Source organism: Cyprinus carpio, chromosome A10 (genome assembly GCF_018340385.1).
Source record: "Cyprinus carpio isolate SPL01 chromosome A10, ASM1834038v1, whole genome shotgun sequence".
NCBI classification, from domain to species: Eukaryota; Metazoa; Chordata; class Actinopteri; order Cypriniformes; family Cyprinidae; genus Cyprinus; species Cyprinus carpio.
The window spans coordinates 5,557,682-5,579,783 of NC_056581.1; the positions used below are offsets into that span (position 1 = coordinate 5,557,682).

The window sequence follows — 22,102 nt, forward strand, 5'->3', positions numbered from 1 at the left end:
AACAGACCACTACGAGACACCACCTATCCATTCCTTGATCACATAAGATGAGAGATCTGTGGTAAGAAAGCTCTAGTCGAGGTGATGTGCCGCAAATTTGTTGTGTTCACAAATATGCTTAATACAGCAGTGGGGTATTTTGCCAGAGCAAGGATTAGAGAAAAAGTCGATTCTTTAAAATGTCTGTTTTTCAACCTTTTATATTTGTATGCCAAAGGGTGCTAACACATACGCAGCAAGCATGAGAACTGTTCTCTCTTTATTAATATAATGTAGGATTTAAAGCTTAACCTGCTGAAAAAAACACCATAGGTGATTGAATTGCCTGATATGATATAATAATGTCTCATGTTGAAAATAGCTTCTGCTGTGTTACTATATTGCAGCCATGGGTGTGCTGATGTCCAAGAAACAGCAGGTGGAGAAGGTGCAGAAGTGCAGCGCGGTGGTGTCTGCATTTAAAGACACTCTGAAGGACCGGGCAGCTCCAGCGGCTGTGGCCCAGACTGAAGAGGTCATAGCCGAGAACGGGGAAGGATCTGCTGATGGATCTCACCAGGCTAACAAAGAGCACACTGAACAGAAAGACAAGGACAGCAAACCAGGGTCAGTACCAAATCAGCAGGCCTTAGCTCTGCCCACAGAGGAGCATAAAGCCAATCAGGAGGCTTGGGGGCGGCTCCGGGATGGGAAGGTGGAGCCTGAGGATCTAAAGAAGGCACATCAGCTCACTCCTCCTACGTTTGTGCGGCCAAAGAGAGAGGTCAACGACGACCAACCGGTAGATGTGCCACTTGGGCAAAGAGAGCAGGTAATATGACTAAAATAAAACATTAACATTTTATTTTTGGTTCTCCTATATTCCTGCTCATCTGTCATCAGAGTTTTTTACTGCAGAAAGTTATTTCTCTTTATACTATTCCATTTTTTTTGCATAATGGTCAGTGTAAAGTTAAAAACTACTAGTTTACCTAATTTGATGTTTGGATAATCTCATACAAATATCAATTTCATATCTCATTAGTCTTGTTACTCATTTAAAAACATGGTTTTAGAATTCATGTTTAATTTTATTTATGTCCCCCCATACTAGACCAGCCTATCAATAGAGGTGGACATGGGAATTGGTTTGTCAGAAGGCAAGTATGAAATGATAGTCCTTAAATGTATTAAGAATGCTAATTGACAGGAGTAATTTATTCAATAGATTTATTTTTATTAAATGGACATTTGTAAAATGTGTTCACATTCATTTAACATTTGTTAGAAACCATTTTTTGCTTTAGTTTTTATATTTTATTGGGTGGACTCATACAGTATATTAGACAACTAGTGTTTTTACAATTTTATTTTTTTGTAATGAAATCGTTGAATAAGTTTGTTAGTTAATTATATTCCGCCGTAAAACCCTACATCAGACAAGCTCTTGTCACACTAATCTGCCCAGAAGAAACAACGGAGCCGTAGATAATTCGAAACGATCTTTATTAGAGCCCCACAGGCGTAAATCCAACTGGAAACAGGTGGCTCATACACACATACTTAACTGTAGACCCTACAAGACTGAACTTGAAAGACATAATTGTGGCAGGATATTGTTAAGAATGAGACACACCAGGTATCAAATTAACACAATCACGAGACAAACTGGGTTACCAGGGAGCAAAACACACAGCAGACCTGCCCATATACCGACAATGAAGTCCCCTCCCAAAAGGCCTGCCTTGCACCGTAGTCAAGGGAGGCCTGGGTGGAACTTGGTACGGACGATTCCGGTTTAGGATGGCCCCCGGCGAGTGGGGCCGGCCAGACAGAGAACACGGAGGGCATGGAGCCAGGGCGGAGGAGGGAATGACCACCAATTCCAGGGGGGCCCGACCAACGGTGGCGGAACTGGTGGAGGAGGAGCACCGAGGCACGGGGAGACCGGAAATCCAACGAGCCGGGGGTGATGAGGATCACGAAGGGGGCCGAGGTGGAGCCGAGGGTTCTGGCGACCGAGGGAGCTGGCGGAGATCCAGAGTATCCGCAAGTGGAGCCAGAGTGAATTAAGGACCACTGGGGAGCTGTATGGGAGGAAGGAGCCCAATGGAGCTGGTGGGACAAGAGCGGACTAGCTCAGCCTGTGGAGAGTAGTCTCCGACATGCTGGCGGGTCTGATGCGCTGAGCCAAGCCGGAGGCCGCAGGGACAAAGGAGCCCGGTGAGAGCTGATTGGTTTCCAATGGTGTCGACAATGTGAGGCGAGGGAGCTAGGATCCGAGGTGGAGCGTGAGGGACTAACGGGCCCAATGGTGGGAGTCCGGGATGAGGTCCGCCTGGAGGCGAAAGTGTAGTGCAGACTTCGACCCACAGCGCATGCTGGAGGATGGCATGTCCCGCGAGGCTCGCCACGCATAGATGGTGGGCTGAGGGGGAGCAGAAGGTGGCTGCCAGATGACAGCAGGTGGAAGGAGGCAGGAGCGGGTAGGGAGTTAGGGTCATGTTCGAGGTGCGTGAGGCACTGGCGGACCTTTCTAGGAGCCAGGCACTGGAGACGATTGGACCCCCCTCAGGGCTGCGACAAGAAACCAAGGATGAAGGAGGCCTGGACTAGGACCAAGCGGAGACGGATTGGGAGAGGGAGTAGTGGGCCAGTTCAATCTCCAGTTCAGATTCCCAGTCCTATAAGCTCCACCTCCGTCAGTCTTTTGGCCCTTTTGGCACTCCCATACGTCCACCATCACCCTCGAGCCACGATGCAGGGGGTCGGAGCCTCCACTTCCGTCGCTGCACACCGTCCACCCTAGAAGGGACTCTCTATGGCTTTGGTTTGCACTGTAGTACCTCGCTCTCACACCTGGTCTGAGGGGGGGGCTGATTGTCTCGCCAGTGACCTCGGTGGGAGATGTGGTGGGCGTGGTGCTCTGGGTCGGGAGCGGCAACTGGCGACTGCATCCTCCGTTGCGCAACGGCGGTGCAACAAGAATTCCATTCTTGCCATGTCCACTTCGATTCCTCCCAATCTTTTCCACAAGGCGGCGGAAATTAGCCATCCCTGGGATTACGACGGGCCTCTCCTGTGACACATGTATCACTGGCCTGATTCGCCTTAGAAATGCACACGAGAGCGTCTCCATGTTCTCTTTGTCGACCTGTACTAGTTGGTATGAGGTGGCATACCTATGATCCAGACACCCAGTCTTCGGATGTGTCCCTGCGCCAAATTCTACCCCTACTCCAGCGTGAGGAGGAGCTTATTCCGAGGCGAATGAGGGGATCCCATACAACACAACCTACAGAAAACCCACCTGAGAGACCACCCCAACACGGCCAACCAAACAGCGAGGTGACACCGCAAGTTACACTGGTTTCCGGGGCGGGTCTTCTGTCATCGCCTCCGCCTGCCGGAAGGAACATGGAGCCGTAGATACCTACAAGACCGTCTTTATTACATCCAACACAGCGGTAACTGTGTCCAACATGGAGAACAGGGGAAGAACGCATACGTACTGGTAGAGCCCAACAAAATTGAACTGATGAGGACATTGTTTAGAAAGGCGGGATGACTGGGGAAGCATGAGACAACAACTGCGGATCAATTAACCACAATCACTGGGACTACTAAAAACTGGGTCACATGGGGACACAACACACACAACAGGTCCATAATCCGCCCCAGAATCTTTGGATAATTGTCTAAAAATGATTCGAATTTTTATAATTTTATAATGGTAACTGACAGCCTAAATTACCACTATTTATAGATTTCATTTTTGTCATTTATTTATTTGTTTATTTTTTATTGAAATGAGACAATTGTTAAATTTTTTTTTAGCATTAACCATTTTTAATTTTTGTTTAGTTGCTATATAGTTACCTACGTGAACAGCGGAAATATATACAAATTATCATAATCTTGTATTATATATTTATAAATACATAATTTTTTATATTGTAAATTTATTTCTAATTCTTTTTATCTTATACCATTCGTTTTTTAAAAAAAATTTTATACAATAAATAAATACAAAAACGTAAGTCACAACAATAATTTAATTCAATAAAACAAGCCAACCTCCAGCATTATTTGTTTCTTTTTTTTTTTTTTTTTTTTTGTTGTTGTTGATGATGATTAAATTAGGGTTAGATTAGGGGGGGGGTGCTACTATTCATACCTATGTAATACATGTACTTATTTTATTTTTATACTTAATATATTACTCCATACTATGCTTCTGACTGTATTGGACACCACGCCTCAAAATTAGACACTTATAGCAACAGTCCTGAACTCCACACCTCTAGAACAACCTCTCTTAACCTTAAAGACCTTCATACTTGGTTATTTACCTACAACTGGAGCATGACAAACAAAACTAAATTTATATACAAAACTAGTCTGGCTTTCCTTCCAGCTAAAAGGGTAGACTGGGTGCTGGTTTTGGCAGGTAGTCTCCTTTCTCTCGGAGTCTGAAACCTGCCTCTGTAACGCCTGTATGGTAGAAGATGTTACAGACCTGTGAGCAAGGGAAGCTGCTTCCCGCTCAGCCTAAATGGCCAGCTCAGGTTTTGTTTGACAGTGCTGGTGCAGCAGGTATAGGCTGTCTGGAAAAAACACCCTGGCAGGGGTGAGCTGCGCTGGCATTTGGATCCGGTCCCGAACATTAATTGGGATCACTAAAGCTTGGCGGTCGAGTGGGGCCAGACCTGCAAAACAGCGTAGAAGCGGTCGATCTCCACACCACTCCTCTCACCAGAACGCTTTTCGTTTATACTGCAGGTCTCTCTCTGTCAGCAGAAATAAAAGACATAAAGCAGGCCAGAAATGAGATGCCAATTTGACTCGTCTTTGTGAGTTATGTTCTAGATGCATTTTGCCGATGTTGCAAATTGGTTCAGGACAATTAATACACATCACCAACTGCAGTAGTGACGTGAACGTGAAAAATACACGCGGTGAATATCCTTGCGAGCATGCAAACCTTTGCTTTTACTTTGCCCAAAGGAATAACACTTTGTCCCTCAAAGAGCATAAACCATGAAATAAAGATAATAAAATGAGGGCCTTTCTTTGTCCTATCAGTGTCTAGAATATAGAACTATCGCTAACAGATCTATACATCTAGAGATATTTGATTCTTGGGACTGAGGATTTCGATAAAAAAAATTTTTTGAAAGAACAATCGATTAAATATGGGTATGATTTTTTGGTTATATAAATCATTTTAAAACCTGTATGAATGTAATTTTTTTTGTTTCTTTGGGGAAAAAAAAAAAAAAAAAATAAATAAATATATTTATTCTTATTAATTAACGTGCAAAATGCATGACTGAGAGTACTGATGCAGAGCTTGATTTTAGATCAGCTTCACGAGGCTCAGTGGCAGGTGACGTCCTTTGGCCTCTTCTGATCGATGCCACCGAGTTTCTAAATACAGCACTTCTCTCCCCCGCGCTCATATCACAATGCCTCTACCGTACCATCAGAGAACACATGTCACAGTCCATGAAGATGGCAACTGAGAGCTGGAGTGTGTCTTGGTGCCGAGATAGCCGAGCAGTAGGGTGACATTTTTCATCTTGGAAATGATTGTGACAAGTCATGAGATCCCTGGTTTCCTAGTACCAAGATAGCTTAAACAGGTGTGCTAATAACCAAATTAACTAATTGACTTGAATTGATTAGGTGAGGGGGCATGGCTGGAGGTAAAGTCTAATTTCTATGCTTGGTTTCGCAGCGTCCACATCTTTCCCCTGGCCGGTCTCTTTTCACCCTTGTAATAATTTTAGCTCTGATTGTAGCTTTGCTCATAGCAGAATCCAGCAGAACTTAGTCAGGCCGCAGGCCGCGTCTGTGACCATGGGCCGTGAGTCATCAGCTCTCCAACCTATCCCAAACTCCTGTGGAGCCTTGGTCTGACACGCAACGTCCTTGAAAATGAATAAAACTTTGAACTCGACATTTTGTCTCCGGGCATCGTTTCCAAGGCTTCTACAATATTCGGACTTCCTGAGATTGCCTTTAAGGTGCCAGGGTTGTCAAATAGTATGCCGATCCAGATCATCCACAGTCATGCTCTCTAGAGGGTGGTGCTTCAGCGGAGGAATAGAAAGCATGAATAAGATGATGCTAAAATGCAGTTCATATGGAGTAGTAGATTCTAACTCAGTGATGTAGTTCGCCAAGCACCCATCAGTACCCGTTGGAAGGCTGAACTAACTCTTAAGTAAGGTCGTCAACTATGTGTTATTATTAGTTTTAAGAAAACATGTCTTATATTTAGGGTATAAATTTATATATTGCTCCTATGTAGTCATTAGAATTTTTATTTACTGTATTTAGATTGTAGTTTTAATATTTTCAGTTTTTATCTTTTAATTTTCATTTACGTTGTGAGTAAACTTTTAACACTGATTTCATCATATTTTTGTTTTTAAAATAGTATTACTATTTAGATGAGTGTTTACATGTTTAGTTATTTCAGTGCTTTGATTTTAGTAATTGTAGTTCTTCAGATATTCAAATCAGCATAACATTATTTTATTGCAGTAGCTGGGGCGGCGACAACCCATTTTTAATTGCGTTATTTTTATTTTGGAATTGTGGCAGTACTTATTGTTTGATTTAAGCTTAAATTAAATTATTTTTTATGTTTTGGTTAGACTTCTTATTTATTAATATATATTTATTAATTTATTATATATGATTTAGATGAATATAATTATATTCAGAACATGGTTCATGAAACCGGAAATGGTTTCATAGATAAAATCACGAATAATAATAATATCATAGGATACTAAAAATTATATCACTAATCAATAATAATAATAATATTATGCACTTTTTTGTAATCAAAGCGATCAAGTTAAACCTTCCGTCTCTGTGGCATCTATTTTATCGTTAAGCGAGTATGTTTGTTCAACATTACTGCTGGACATTAATATTTGTTTTCCGATATATAAATTCATGGGAGTATTATGTTCTATTATTTTTGTTTGTAAATTAATTGTAAGAACTAATGTAATTTTGCTGCGCATAATTGACTAAATAACATATGTTATTGTCAATCACAATGCCGCATCTTTTTTTTTTAAACTCTCACATATGCTTTTTATAGGAACATTACATCTGTACTATATTTTCAAATATCATTTTCCCCTTAAGTTGCTTCAAACGGAGTCTAGCCTTTTTTAAGTAGGCTTGTTTCTAATGTGTCAAAAGAGTAATTAAAGAAATGAATGAATGACTGCATGAATGAATGCGATGCATCGAATGAAATCACTCATGTGCTCGTAATAGTAGGCTGGGCAAACGGCAGTTCTCCAAAGTAATGATTTCTGCACAATAGTTTAGCAGTAGATTTTTAGATTGTATATGAACAGTAAGATGTCGTATACTGTCCATAACACCATTATTTTATGTTGCACTCAGTTGAGCATTTATTAAAATTTAAATAAATTTCGCTCGCCGGGATCAGTAAAAATTTCTTGCTTATGGGGCATTCATCAAATCAGGCATGACTTCCACATATTACAGTATGACATGCAAGCAGTGACCGCGACATGCAGTATTCCTGCCGCGCGAGAAAAAAACCAATAGGAGACTTTAAATGTGCAGGGAATGTCTAGTGAGAGTATTTGCTAGATTTGAGTGACCTGTTAGTGAAAGGCATTTAGTGGAGGGGTGATGATAGAGATTAAATTGAAGAGGTGTTAGCTTATTGACGAGTCTCCACGCTTCCTGTCATGTGTAATTTGGCATTTTTCAGGGGGCTGTATGATCTTTCTTTGAGTGAATCAGTAAGAGTCTTAGTTGCTAAGTAAGGAATGATTTTATCTGTTTTGCATTCAGCCCATCAACGATGAGATATGCTATTTGTGTGAGGTTTGGACAGCAGACGATCTGTTCCCCTGCCGGACGTGCACCGGGGTCTTCCACGACGGCTGTCTGCGGGAGGTGGGTTACCTGAGCACTGAAGCCCTGCAGGGAATGATGAGGAGAGACGTTTCCCACACCACGCAGTCGGGCTTGAGCATGCTATTACTGCGTGAGTTTTCTCCTCAAGCGCTCTTTCATGAATACATACACACAACCACAATCAAACGCAGAGCGACCTATTTACAAGCACATTTCCAGTCACTCTGGCTGTGTGTAGTTGATTCCTATAGTTATTACTGCACAGAAGAAATGTCTTTCAGAGTCTGTAACAAAGGATGCCGTTCTGGCAGGAATGAGCAGCATATTTATATTTTTCTGTGTGTCTGCCTTAAAGAAATTACAATAACCTGATTGTGGCCATGGTGTAGTCACTATGAACTGTCATTGTATTTAAGAGAGTTGTGCTGTCAGAAAATGTCCATTTTGACTCTGGTAACTAAGAGCAATAAGTCAGCAAAAATTGTCTAATCAACCTGTTTAACAGCAAGTCTTGTCTGGTTCACATAACCAGAACAAACACCAGGTTTTGTCTGATACTCAAAATTATATTAACAGTCTTTTATCAGCCTAGAAGTTGACATAGGCTTAAAGCCAGTGAAGAGCATAAGCAGAGACAAAGTGAAAATGAAAAAAATGAGCAGAGTTTATTGAATAAATTTTAGTTGCATATTGTTGCAGTGAACAGACTTGTTGTCTGATGAACACAAATCCAATAAGTGTTAAGCCATAGCAAAAGAAAAATTACTGCTTCACAAACAATGTCTTGGTGACATTGAAAAACCCTTGGAATGGAGACCTTCTCTATATATTTCTCGTGAACGAATACTCCTTGGAAACTACACATCATAAGACTAAACAACAAAGGGAGAAAATAATAAAAAATATAATAATATGATTTACAATGACTAATCATTTGAATAAATCAATAAATGAGTACCATAAATGGCTTAAATTAATATATACTTGATTATATTATGAAATGTAATAAATAAAATGATTAAATGATTAAATGATTATAAACCCTGAAAAATAATAATTAATAATAATAATAATATAATAATAATAATAAATAATAAATAATAATAATAATAATAATAATAATAATGAATAATAACGTACTACTGCTGAAGTACAGTATTTATCAGTGGTAGTTCATGATCACGAATGTAGGTTAAACCTAATGTTTATGCTTGAAATTCCACATCACACAAACGGCTTTTCCAACCACTGGACTAAAGTGTTTCCGTTTCTTAAAGGGGTCCTATTACGCTCTTTTACAAAGTGTGTCCTGATTTTGTTTGTGTACTAGAACAGGCTCTCATACTAGGTTGTTCGAAAAACACACAATTATTTTTCACATAATTTAAACATTAGCATACAAAACACCTCTCTCCCAGACTGGCATGAACCGGCTCGAATAGTTCCTGCATCAACTTAAGGCCTGCCTTCCGAAATATGAAAGGTGCTGTGATTGGTTAGCTGGGCCAGAGTGTCAGTTGTGATTGGCAGCACTCAGCGCCTGGTCGGGAAAATGTCATGCCCCTTTTAGATAGATTATGGTTGGCTGATTCCTTTGGGCCAAGAACTGTTACAATTGTGCCATGCCAAACCAAACTTAAGTGGAAAACACAACTGGAACCGTTCCTTACGTTCTTAGAACCATTTGGCCTGAATGTGGAGAAATGGCTGTGGATTCCTGTTAAAATGAATGGATTTTTGCACATGGAAATTCACCAAACAATGGTATATCTAACTCTGCCAATAGATACATCAGGAGAAGAGCAGAGTTATTCCAGAGACTAAATAAGACCAGGAACGTGTAAAGTAAATACAGGTGCATCTCAATAAATTAGAATGTGTGTGGAAAAGTTCATTTATTTTAGTAATTCAACTCAAATTGTGAAACTTATGTATTAAATAAATTCAGTGCACACAGACTGAAGTAGTTTAAGTCTTTGGTTCTTTTAATTGTGATGATTTTGGCTCACATTTAACAAAAACCCACCAATTCACTATCTCAGCAAATTAGAATACTTCATAAGACCAATAAAAAAAAAATCTTCTTTTAATAACCTTATCCAGCAAAAAGTGCTGACAGAGTGATCCGATATGTAGACCACCTCTTAGCTAGTATATATCCACAGATCCTTACCCTCCCAAAGGTCAGCGTGAAGATGAGCATGCCAAGATGATTGTGTTATGCTAGAGAGTCTGGGATCTGTTTAAAGTGCTCTTTCTCTTCTTTCTCCCGGCGTCAGAGAACTCTGGCACTAAAATTACAGAGCTGGCTGTCAAAGCGTACGAGCATCCTTCAAAGTGAAGTAGAGCGCTTATCTCAGTCATGCAGGCCGCTGATGCTTAATTCATTTGTTGAGAGTGTAAGACATTTTCGAGGCTACTGCTACATGCACTCCAGACGGACTCACTGGTTTCCAGCTAGACTCGCACCCTCAAATGGGTTGCATCCCATGCTGTATTGCAAACATTAACAGCTGTGGACACATCCCTCGAAACAATATGTGCAGCGCCGGTTGTTGCGGAAATGTCTTGCATGTATTTCCTCAGAGGGTTAATTCACAGTTTATGTGTCTGATTTTCTCACTTTGCCCTCGCTACAACCTAATCCACATGTGTGCGTAAGCGTGAGTATGTCGAGGACTTGAGATGTTTCAGACTGGGGATTACACTGTTGAATATTGCTTTTCAAGGGGACACTGAGGTTTTGTTTCATATAATACCAGTCATTATTTTCAAGTGTATTTCAGTGCACTGGGACAAACTGAGGCTTAATAGGAAATTATAGCGGCATGGAGAACTCCAAGCATGAAATTCAGCAACAGTTAGTGATCGCGAGAAGACCATGGTGGAAAATTAATTAAGAGTCTAGGCCAGGTTGTCAACTGATTTTGGCACTTGCCGTCAAAAAGGCGGGCTTCGCCATTCAATAGAATCAGCACTGTGATTAGCCATGTGACAATTAGATAATTACAGCCCTTACTCGTCCAAAAACAACAATAAAAGAGCTCAAAACTGATATGACATGCACCTGGTGTGGAGATACGCTCATAAAGATGATGGCATGGGATGATGAGGAATGTCAACAATGAAAACTGTGGGGCTGAAGCAATATAGACAAGGCCAATAGGGATAACGCTGTGAATTGTTTTGCTAGCTAGCTGTACTATTTGTGTGAACATAAGTAGGTGATTTTTCCCTCTTGTTCTGACATCTTTCAAGATTTGTGGCTTGAAAATGTCACCCAGCAGTGGTGCATTGTGCTGAATCTGTGGTGTTGTTTTCTCTGTCTTGTCTGCTTGTGTTCTTTACACTGGTTTCATCTGTTGGATTTCCTGTGAAATTCAAATCTCCTGGAGTTTCAGCAAACATGAAGGTTTAAAGGCATAGTCAACCCAAAAATAAAAATTCTGTCATCATTTTAGTCATCCTCGTGCTATTCCAAACCTGTATGACTTTGTTAAACTGCCTTTACAATTTGGAACTGATTTGGTCAGGGCTGTACAGTGCAACAAAAAATCGGTCTGTGCAATGAATAAATGTTCTAGAGTAGCACGTGTGCGATACAGGTTTTGCATGTGTATATAGTAATAGTGTAATAGTTTTGTATATAGTAATAGTTTAATAGTGTAATAGTTTTGGATTGAACCTATTTTTAGATTACATTAACATTACATTTATTTTTTAATGAAAAAAAATTGGTAGATAATACTTCTCTCTAAAGAAAAAGTAGTTTTTTGTTTCTTAGTGGATGCATATTAATTATCGTCATTGATATCGTTATCACAATAAATACCATAACATATTGTGATATAGTTTTAAGTTACAAATGGCCACCACTCCTTCTTTTACATTGAAAGTTTCCCTGCTGTCACTGATTTTATACCCTTAAAACTAATCTTTGGTAATCACAAATGACATATTTAAACAATCACATTTTCGCCTTTTTAAAATGCTTGGATGTAGCTCTACACATGTGGATTCATGAATATACTAATTGGTCTCGACCTCCAATCAGTCACACCAGTTCAGACCTGCTGTACTTTTACTCATTTAATGAAAGTAGTAAATGCTATACCAATGGCAAGTGGCATTATTGGATGAATGGTTATTGAGAGTGAATATGTGAGTGAATTTAATTAAATTCTGAATTTAGAAAGGGCGTTTTTGGGACTGTCTTTGGTACACATTATTTTTAAGAAGAAAATGCGCAGCAATGGTGAATTTGCACATCGATTGTCTTTAAGTATGACTAGACAGACAGTCGTCTACTGACAGACAAAGTCACTAGACAGACATGTAAACAATTTTTAAAAACTCGATTTCCACCACAAGGGTTTAAAAATGTAAAAATGTGGATAGCCAGTTGCTTTTTCAGGTCAGTTTGGAACTAGCTTAAAACTGGATACTGCACACTATTCATTTATATATATACAACACAGTAAATAAATAAAATATATATATTCTGAACGTAGTCTTACTCTCATGGTGGGATAAAGGTCACATTTACAGTTGTTTTTGTGAAATTTTTGCGGCCTTTCAATAGGAATTTAAGTGATTGGGATTTTTGCTTGAAGGTAAAAGATTTCAAGGTTATTCATGCAAATTTACAATGTTGACACAGAAAACTGCTTGGTTTGCTTATTGCTACACTAGTGGTAATAGACAATGGACATTTTTTTTTGCCCATGAAAGTACACACATCCCAACTGTCAACATCTGATTTAATTTTAATATTTCAACCAGTAGGTCAGTGAATTACTCAGGTAAATCACACATGCTTAATCTCTCTCTCTCTCTCTCTCTCTCTCTCTCTCTCTCTCTCTCTGTCTAATAACTTCATTATTAACTGCACTAGTCTGCTATCAACGGCTCAAGCCTCTGTTACTAGGACTACAATGACGTTTGTTATTAGCTGTGGTGGTTTGGTATGAGATGCTTAAGAATTTGTTACTATATTTAGTGTTTTAGTGTTTTATGAAAAAAAAAGAAAAGAAAAAAGACACATGTCTTGAAATACAACATCTGACCAATGTATTGAGGTGTGAAAACTGTTGTATAATGTAATTTATTAAATATTGATTTATGTCAATATTTCAACCAGTAGGTCAAGGTTTTGCTATTTAGCACTGTCAGTTTGCCACTGCTGGTAGATGCTATAACTGCACCATTTTTTGGGTAAAAAACAGTTTCTACATCTATGATTATTCATTCAAAAGTAGACGTGCACTGGAATCATTGCAAGCAACATATGAATCTGAAATGTTTCAGTTTCCTTTTCATTTCATAACTTGGGACTGGACATAATGTGGTGCCATCAGCCAATCTGTGTTGACATGATGTAATTTTCCTGCGGCTATATAGTCACATGGTGTTTACTGGCTCCAAAAAAAGAATGCCCATAACTGTGCATCCGTGAGCAAAGATAGCACACTTCAAATCACATCTTTCTAGGGGATCAGAGAAACTACCAAACATTCACATCTGTGTACCTACAGAGTATGTTTGTGGCCTCAGAGACCACATTGAATCCTACCTCTTGCTAAGCATTGTTTATAGCATTTGTACCTCATTTTGGGGTCTCTGACCGATGTCTGTAGAGAATCGGTTGTGGATAACACAACGGACATGAAATCCAATCTCTTTACAATGATCATCCTCAAAAGGGGAGTGTATCCTATTGTCACCGCTGACAGGAAATGGAGGTACCTCTGAGATGTACCCTTACCATCTGCTCTAGTGCCATTGTTCAGATGAGTTCTCATCAGGCTGAGGAAAGCTGACTGAAAATACAGCTACTCCCAGCGGTGCTGGGCTCTGAAGGCAGAGCTTGAGCCAGGAAAGAAATTTCGCTCTGAATTTGATATGAAAGGACAAGCTGTCATTTGATCCATGAGAGCTTCTTCCTGCACCTCTTACACCTCAAACTCATTAGGTTTCCTTAAAAGCTGAGTTAGTCAGGTCATTCATTTCCTTTGGTTCAAAAATTGTTAGCCTTTTTAGAAAGGTAAAGTGGGGAGAGAGCGATTTAAACACCTGCTGCTGAAGATAATTAATGTAACAGTGTTTTAAGGCTCATATATATGAAGGGCCCGGAGGCTTTATGCAGGATGTTTTTCTCATTAAGCCTTTTTTTTCTTACATATTTTTACTAGGGTTTGTCAGCTTAATCTGTTCATTTAGAATAATGATCAACAAATAAACTACTTTTTGTAATGTCCATTCTATGATTTATTAATCTGCCACATAATGTTTTTTAATGATGATGGGGGGCTTTTCTCTGTATGTGACTGGGATTATTAATCGGGATTATTGGGATTATTAATCGATTATTAATCAGTAAATATTGTGAGTTTGAAAAAGGGTTGAAAACTTTAATCAGTTGACATCTCTACTTTAATCAAACATCAACATTTCTGTGATTTATTACATCTGAACAGTTTTTAGTTTAAATTATGTGTTTTGACACTGGATAATAGTGATCTGTCATTTTATTTTATGTTGGATATTTATCTCTGTTTGTTAATGGGGGATTATTGTAAAAAAAAAAAAAAAAATGACTACTATTTTGAAATAAAACTTTCAAGTTAGACTTGTTTGATAAGGTGACCCTCTCTCAAGTTAGGGCAGAAGGTACCCAGTGGCATGTTGTTACTTTTAAAATGAGTCATTATGATATTTAATAGATTTATTCTATTCATATGTTCATAGCTTTCCTTTCACTTTGGAGTGTTACAAGCTGTTCATGAATAGATAAGATCCCTAAAGTTGCAAAGACTGAAGTCTCAAACCAAAAGAGATATTCTTTATAAAAAATTAAGACTCATCCACGCCCTCCTAAAATGGCTCGTTTAAACACGCCCTCACATATCTACATCACTGTGTGGGAAGATTTTCATAACGCCGCCCAAATGTTCACACAACGAAAGAATCCGTAACTTTGATTCTCGCTGTAGTACAGTTTGTACTCCACGTCATGTCGTGAAGACGCTTTTTTTTTTGTGTGAAAACAAAACTACTTTGTTTGGCCTTCCAAAAGAGGACACAACTAGAAATCAGTAGTTAAGTTGTATTTACAACACTTTTCCAGAACAGTTCAAGCTAAATATTCAGATGTGTGCAGTGCAATTTATGGAGGACTGTTTCCTGAAAATGGGAGAGTAGCCTACAATGCGTCTACACACAAAGGTTGTTTCTATAAAGTGGGGCAATTCCAACTTTGCAAGGACAGTCTGGCACTTCTGACTCACAGCCTGTAAGTACGTTTTCATATTTAAAGAATTTGCCACTGACGATTCAAACGCGAGTTTTGAGCAGTGTAGAGTAGCGCTTGTTGTTTGTCATTTCTCCTATTACAAATGCAGACATGGTTTTATGTTTACGCTGCGCGATACAACGCAACGTGTAAAAAGACAGTATACTGTAAGTCATTATAATCCGTATTTATGGATTATGCAACAAATGCCTCGTTTGTAATGGGTTTTATTCGTTTTGTCTCGTCGCACCGGGAGACGGCATCACAGTATAGTAAGTGGTGTAACATTTCTGTCACACGCTTGAGGTATTCAGCCAATCACAATGCACTGGATAGCTGGGCAATCAGAGCACACATCGCTTTTCAGAATGATGAGCTTTGTAAAAAGCGACGAATTTCAGAATGGCGGGTCATAGAGTATAAACAACAATAATGTACAGTATATGGAGAAAAATCAGTTTTTTTTGAACCTTAAACCACATAAACACATTTCATTACACCAAATACACTACATAATGTTCTTTTTAGCAACGTCATATGACCCCTTTAATAATTCTATGGATTAGATGTACATTTCAATCATCTTCATTATTCATCATAACCTGTAGATCAAATGAGCATAATCATTCATTCCGAATTCAGAGTTTATTTGCTATTTGCTAAAAATAGAGCTGGGATAGGCAGACAGCTTCTTGCCCTAGGTCAACTTACCTTTTCATGATTTTCAATTTTGTGTGATCATTAAATTAGAAAATGATTACTTTTTTCCTCTTAATAAGACAGTGGATTATGTATCATCATCCTGTTCATGCTTAACTCATTACTAAATATCTTACATTTGAGTAACAAATGTACAATGCATCTTACTGTATTAGTACTAGTATTGAAAATGAATTTCCTGTTGATACAGTTTGTTTCAACGTTTAGTCCACAAGCAAGGAAGCAGTGTAATCGAATATTCTCTTTAAAGTGAAGTGTCTGCTCTACCGGAACTGAAAGACTCTTCCTCTTCCTCCCTCAGGATAATGTGAACCTGCTGCTTACTGAAGAAGAGATGTACAGCCTCATGGAAACCTTCAAACAGTGCAAGATCATCCCAGGTGTTTCTCTCAGTCCCATTTTAACAGCCTCTTCTAGATTCTGGTTTAAATATGTGCCTTTGTGCAGTAAATTAAGGAAGCTAATTAAAGGTTTACTAATTTATCACAACAGGACTGTAAATTAAGCCTGACCTGTTTCCATTGATTGATGATGCAGTAACTCCCCTCTCACCTACTTTTTGCTCAGAGTCATGCCTGGTGTCAGATGAACTCCTGCAGTACAGGCACTTTGTGACCAAGCAGCTCTTTGAAAGAGACTTGACCGATGAGGAGGAAGAGGAGGTTCTGGCACAGTTTGCAGCCCTGGATCCAGACAAGAAGGGTCAGATTGAGTGGTCTGACTTCCTCTACCATGAGTCACTTTCAGTGCTACAGAAATTCCGGACCGAGGTAATGTGGGACATGGACAAATTTAGCATGTTTTTATTATTGGAAAAGGTGCAATGATCAGATATAAAGGCAGTTTATGTTTTAAGGCAGTCACTGAGGAAAAAGAATGCACTATAAGACTCAAACTCGTTGCCGTGTGCACATTTAAAGACTTTACACAACTAATTGTGCAATGATTACAAGATCGTTCTCATCCCCATCTGATGAGATTGAAATAGAAATCTTTTGTAACGTTATAAATGTCTGTACTGTCACTTTTGATCAACTCTATGTGTTTTTGCGAAATAAAAGTAATTTCTTTGTTTAACCATTTTTGATAACCTTCACATTTATGAATAGTATGAGTACACAATCCTTACACCGAATAATCCTGCTCATTATCCTAACTGGCTAATTGGCTGTTTATGTTTGGTAAAAATACAGAAACACTTTAAAATGTTAAATTATAAGAAACAATCAACAATTCAGCCAAAAGCATTGTGAAAATTATTATAACCCCCCCCCACCCCATTTTTTTTTTTTCAAAATGCTAAATTATAATGAACAATCAATCATTCAGCCAAAAATATGGGGATTTTATTTTTTCAAAATGCTAAACTATAATGAACATTTAGCCATTTCAACCATAAGCACTGTGCAAATTATTTTTCCCCCCTTCCAAATGCTAAATTATAATGAACAATCAACCATTCAAACTAAAGCATTGTGAAAAAGATTTTTTTTTTCAAAATGCTAAATAATAATGAACAATCAACCATTCATCTAAAAGCATTGTGGAAATTATTCTATTTTTCCTCAATTCAGAATTCGCTGCTGAGAATTCTCACAGCGAAGGAGAGGGATCGAGCACGGGCCGTATTTCAGAGTATAGACCAGGACGAAGATGGGATCATTACTGCCGGAGAAGCCAGAAAAGCCCAAACCTCCTGGTTCCACAAGATTAACAAAGAATCACAGTCCTGCAGTGTCAGGTGAGCTGAATATATGCGAATCATTAAGGCTACTTATAGTTAGCAGGACATTTCTGAACGATTCTCAATCACAGCCACTTGCATAATCAACAATAAACTTCAGACACTTCAAACACTTGAAAATCTTTTCAGGGACTCGTCCAATTTGCCTGGCCTCTGGGAGCAACAAATCGGATCAAGCCTGGCAGTTTTTATAGCCATGTCAAGCTGCCATCACTTTATTAGCATATATGCCCCATCTCTTCTCATGAATTATGGGCTAACTTTGCATTCAGGAACTATGCGGAGGGAGTATGAATCATTTAAGCAGTGCATTTGCTGACAGTTCTGACTTTGGTATTAATGCATAACGTAAATTAGATGATATAACTGGTGGGTAAGTCATCTGTGGAAGGGAAGAGGAAAGTTTCTCAATGACAAGGCTAAAATCAGGGACAAGGACTGACTTTGACAGAACACTCTTTGCCGGTCATATCATAATTCAGACCTCGCTCTGAGAGCCCAAAAGTCAGAATGATGCATTTTTACAGTGATTTGTAGGGTAAAATGGAGCCAGGTACTTCGAATGGATCATTTGTCCTACTGAATCCTTCATTCCTCAAGTATCATCAGAAAGAAATATCACAAATGTGACTTCTTTAATATCTCAAATCTTCCTCCTAGATAGCAATGAAGTTAAATGGGGAAGTTAAATGAAATCTTTCATTTATAATTAGTGCTTTAAAATCAAGAGGGACACCTCAGCCAATGAGGACAGAGGGGCAGTGGCTCTAGCCACAGGGCCACCCCCCTTACATGGCCCTAGTATACAGTATATATTTTTCTACAACATATTTTGCATGTTTTATAAAAAGACTGTCATTTTTTGGCAGTCTTTTTTGTTTTTACATCATACTCCATGCTATTGTTTTTATTTTTATTTGATTTTTTTCAACAATCATCCCATTCTTTTCACCACTGCTCAAATGTCCATTTGTCCTGCAGACTCATGGGATTGTGTTCCCCTTGTTCAGTATGGGGTAAGTCATTCCATCTCTGCATGGGCCTTCCCTGGAAACATCTTACACCGTTCCCGGCCATCATTGTCATTATACTCATTATAATCATTATCACCCCAATTGCTAAATATTCCATAATGGAGGCCAAGGAATCAGTGGCTAAATATATCAAAGCTAAATTGGGTAGTTTTTGACTGTAATGGTCGTTCTCTCAGCCACTGTGGCTGTATTAAATGAGATCTTGCCTATTGTCAAGATCAAAAAGAGGGGCTTTTGTTCCTCTCAGAGAAGCACTTAAGGATATTTTTCATCAGTTTTAAGGGGCACAGCAGGTTAAATGAGTGCCTGAGTGCACGGGTGCATGGGGTTGTGGGTGTTTGTGTGTACAGTATGTTTGGCACATTTATGGCATGAGTAAGCTTGCATCCTAATTTATGCTCATTAAAATCAACCGATGGCTTGAGATCAAAGCAGACAGTCTCGACTCTAAGTGGTCCCAGTTCTGGACGAGATGTTTGAGTCGCCGTTCAACCCTCTGGTCATGGTTGCATTCAGTTTTGCTGCACATGTCATTGAACCTAATTACAGGAATTTCTTGTTTCAAATCAATTTCAGTCAATGAAGTTTGTTAGATAATTTCAGTGTACTGAATGGCATGCGATGTCTGGACTTTGTGAGATAGAGAATGTATATACATGGGCTGTGGGCCATTCAGAATTGAATTGAGAATGCATTTTGAATTCCAGTTCAAGTCCTGAATGCATGTTTTTGCTTATGAGTGAACTAGTTTTGTCTTGCCGGTGGTTGGGTATCGCCTCTCTCGGGGCTCTGAGGTTTCATGAGAACAACGAATTAGAGTTTGAAAACCCAGAGACTGTAGAAGTGCCGCCTGCTGTGAGCTGTCCGGTAGTGTGTGTGTGTGTCTACATGAGAGAGACTGAATGAAACAGTGTGTGTTTCAGCTTGCTTTCTTCATCTGCAGTATCAGCCATGTTGGTCCAATATCTGAGAGCAGTCCTGCCAGTTCCAGCAGCGAGAGAAGCAGAGATAAAGCTTTGGAGAATGACAACAGGTTGGTGTATGTATGTGTGTGTGTGTGTTTGCTTGTAAACTACAAATGTGTCGCACAGCCATACTAAAATGCTTACATTACAATCAACTCCAATTATTATGATTTTCAGATGGTGGAAATAAATCACATAGGCATCACAATCACATATCAAGGAGGGATCTGAGCTATTTAGGCACATTATAGGCACTGCCTAGTAACACCCTAGAAACAACACAGAACACCCTAGCAACTGCTCAGCAAAAGCATAGCAACTGCCTCTCAACAGCACTGAAACCATCCAGAAAACTCTAGCAAACACCAATTTAGGAACCACCTAGAAACCATGCAGAAACATATATACTGCTTAGCTACCACCTAACAACAGCATAGAAACCATCCAGAACACCATAGAAAACACCATAGATCAACCAGAACTCTGTAGTAACTATCTAGCAAAGATCTAGGCACTACCTAGAAACACACTAGCAACCATCTTAAAAAACCCTAATAACTTCTAAGCAACCACCTAACAATAGCTTAGAACAAACAAACTAACAATCACCAAGAACACCCTAGCAACCACCCTGCAGGGTTCTGTCAGTTAACTCTCTGGTAAAACACCAATACCCTAGCAATGACTTGGAACACATTAGGCACCACATAGATACATCCTAGAAACCATCAAAAACACCATAGAAACTGCTTAACAGCTGCCTAGCATCAGCATATAAACCACCCAGAATGCCCTAGCAACCACCTAGCAATGCCACCACTACAACACCCTAGGCACCACCTAGAAATGCCTAGCAACTGCATAGAAACACCTCGACCACCCAATCAACCTCCTAACAGTCCCCTGTGAATCAACAGCAACTGTAATCGCCTAGCAATGTCCTGACAGCAACCTAGAACATCATAGTCACCACCTAAAAACACCCTAGCAACCATCCGAAACATCCCAGCAGCTGCTTAGCAACAACCTAGTAATAGCATAGCAACCACTGCTTAGAAACCACCTAGTAACAGCATAGCCATCACTGTCTTGTGTACCTCTGTTAGTGCTGCCTGAGACTGGAACTCTCAAACTGGCCAGTTTGGGTGGACAAAGTTTTCTAAACTTTTTGACAAAAATGGAAAATTTGAAATAGGCTGCATTTACGCCATGCCATAATTACTGTAATTTCGAGATAACAGCATATGACTTTCTTTGTAGCATCCTAAGCAGTACCTAAATGAATCTGCGTCAGTCAGGTGGTATAAGCAAAGACTATACAATACCCAAGACGTGTCACTCATATAGTTCTGAATGGGGAAAAATGCAACGCTCAATATGGCTGCCCTTCTGGATGAAGCCCTGCCTTTTTTATCGCTATTTGAGCAAAAGAAACAACATTTATGAGTCAGATTTAATTGGTGATTTCACTTATGAGATTTAATCGTAAGTTTGGTGAACAGTTTTGAAGAATTTTGATGTTTCCCCATTCAAAGAGATGGGAGCTGTACTTGCATGCCCGAGCGTTTCGAAGATGGTCGCCGAGTTAAATGACTTGCCTTAAAGGGACTTTGGTATAAATTAAAGCCCTCAGAAGATTCCCAGTTTACAAGTTGTAATTACGAGTTCTACAATGATGTGACGTTGATAATGTTGCAATAGAAATGTGTAATTCCGAGAACGTCACGTGTTATCATCTTGAAATTACAGTAATCATGACATGGCTTGAATGCAGCTAAAGGTAAATATTTCTAACAGATGTCAAGATTTGGCTTTTAATTTGTTAATTTTAATTTGTGGTTTAATAGTGGTTTTAACTGTCTGAGTTAACTCTATTTTACCATTACGTTTTCCAGACCGGTTACCTGGGACAACTTCCTGAGGGAGAGTGCTATCTACATCCTGGCTGCAAGGCCCAACAGCTCAGCCATGCACGTCCGTTTGCCACTCTAACCATGGCCACATAGCCTGAGACTTCCAGAGGGGCTTTCCAGGTCTGGATTCACAAGAGAGCGGTGCTGTGAACTAAACCGAGAGTCACATGAGTGTTAAACGCAAAAGAGCACGCCTCCACACACTAAGACCGCACAAGCCATCGACAAACGCAAAAGAGTACGCCACCACACGCTAAGTCTCTACAAACCAATGAAGGATTCTTCCTATAACGCCACAATCTAATAGCGACACACTGTCAAATTCAACGCTACTGAACAATACCACATTTACTCTGTTTCGATTAGAGAACCTGCTGCGAGAAACACTGTCACTCATTAGCAAATTTAAAGCACCGCAGTGTTTGTGTAGTGTTTTTGATGTTAACGTGTCGTATCATTTTTGAGTTGCGGCTCTAGCCGGATGAGTTGAGATCGATGGATCGATATGAGAGCAGCGGTTAAATCATTGCTGA

General features: G+C 39.5%; 1 protein-coding gene across 1 annotated transcript; it reads left to right on the forward strand.

Moving 5' to 3' along the window:
• The first annotated feature begins 365 nt into the window (after positions 1-365).
• On the forward strand, positions 366-21,795 carry LOC122146410 (PHD finger protein 24-like). Its single transcript, XM_042764858.1, is given in 8 exon segments — positions 366-811; positions 7,837-8,019; positions 8,021-8,032; positions 16,215-16,293; positions 16,481-16,683; positions 17,488-17,654; positions 19,635-19,724; positions 21,552-21,795. Coding segments are annotated over 8 exon segments (1,254 nt in total). The 5' UTR covers positions 366-388; the 3' UTR covers positions 21,649-21,795.
• The last annotated feature ends 307 nt before the right edge of the window (positions 21,796-22,102 follow it).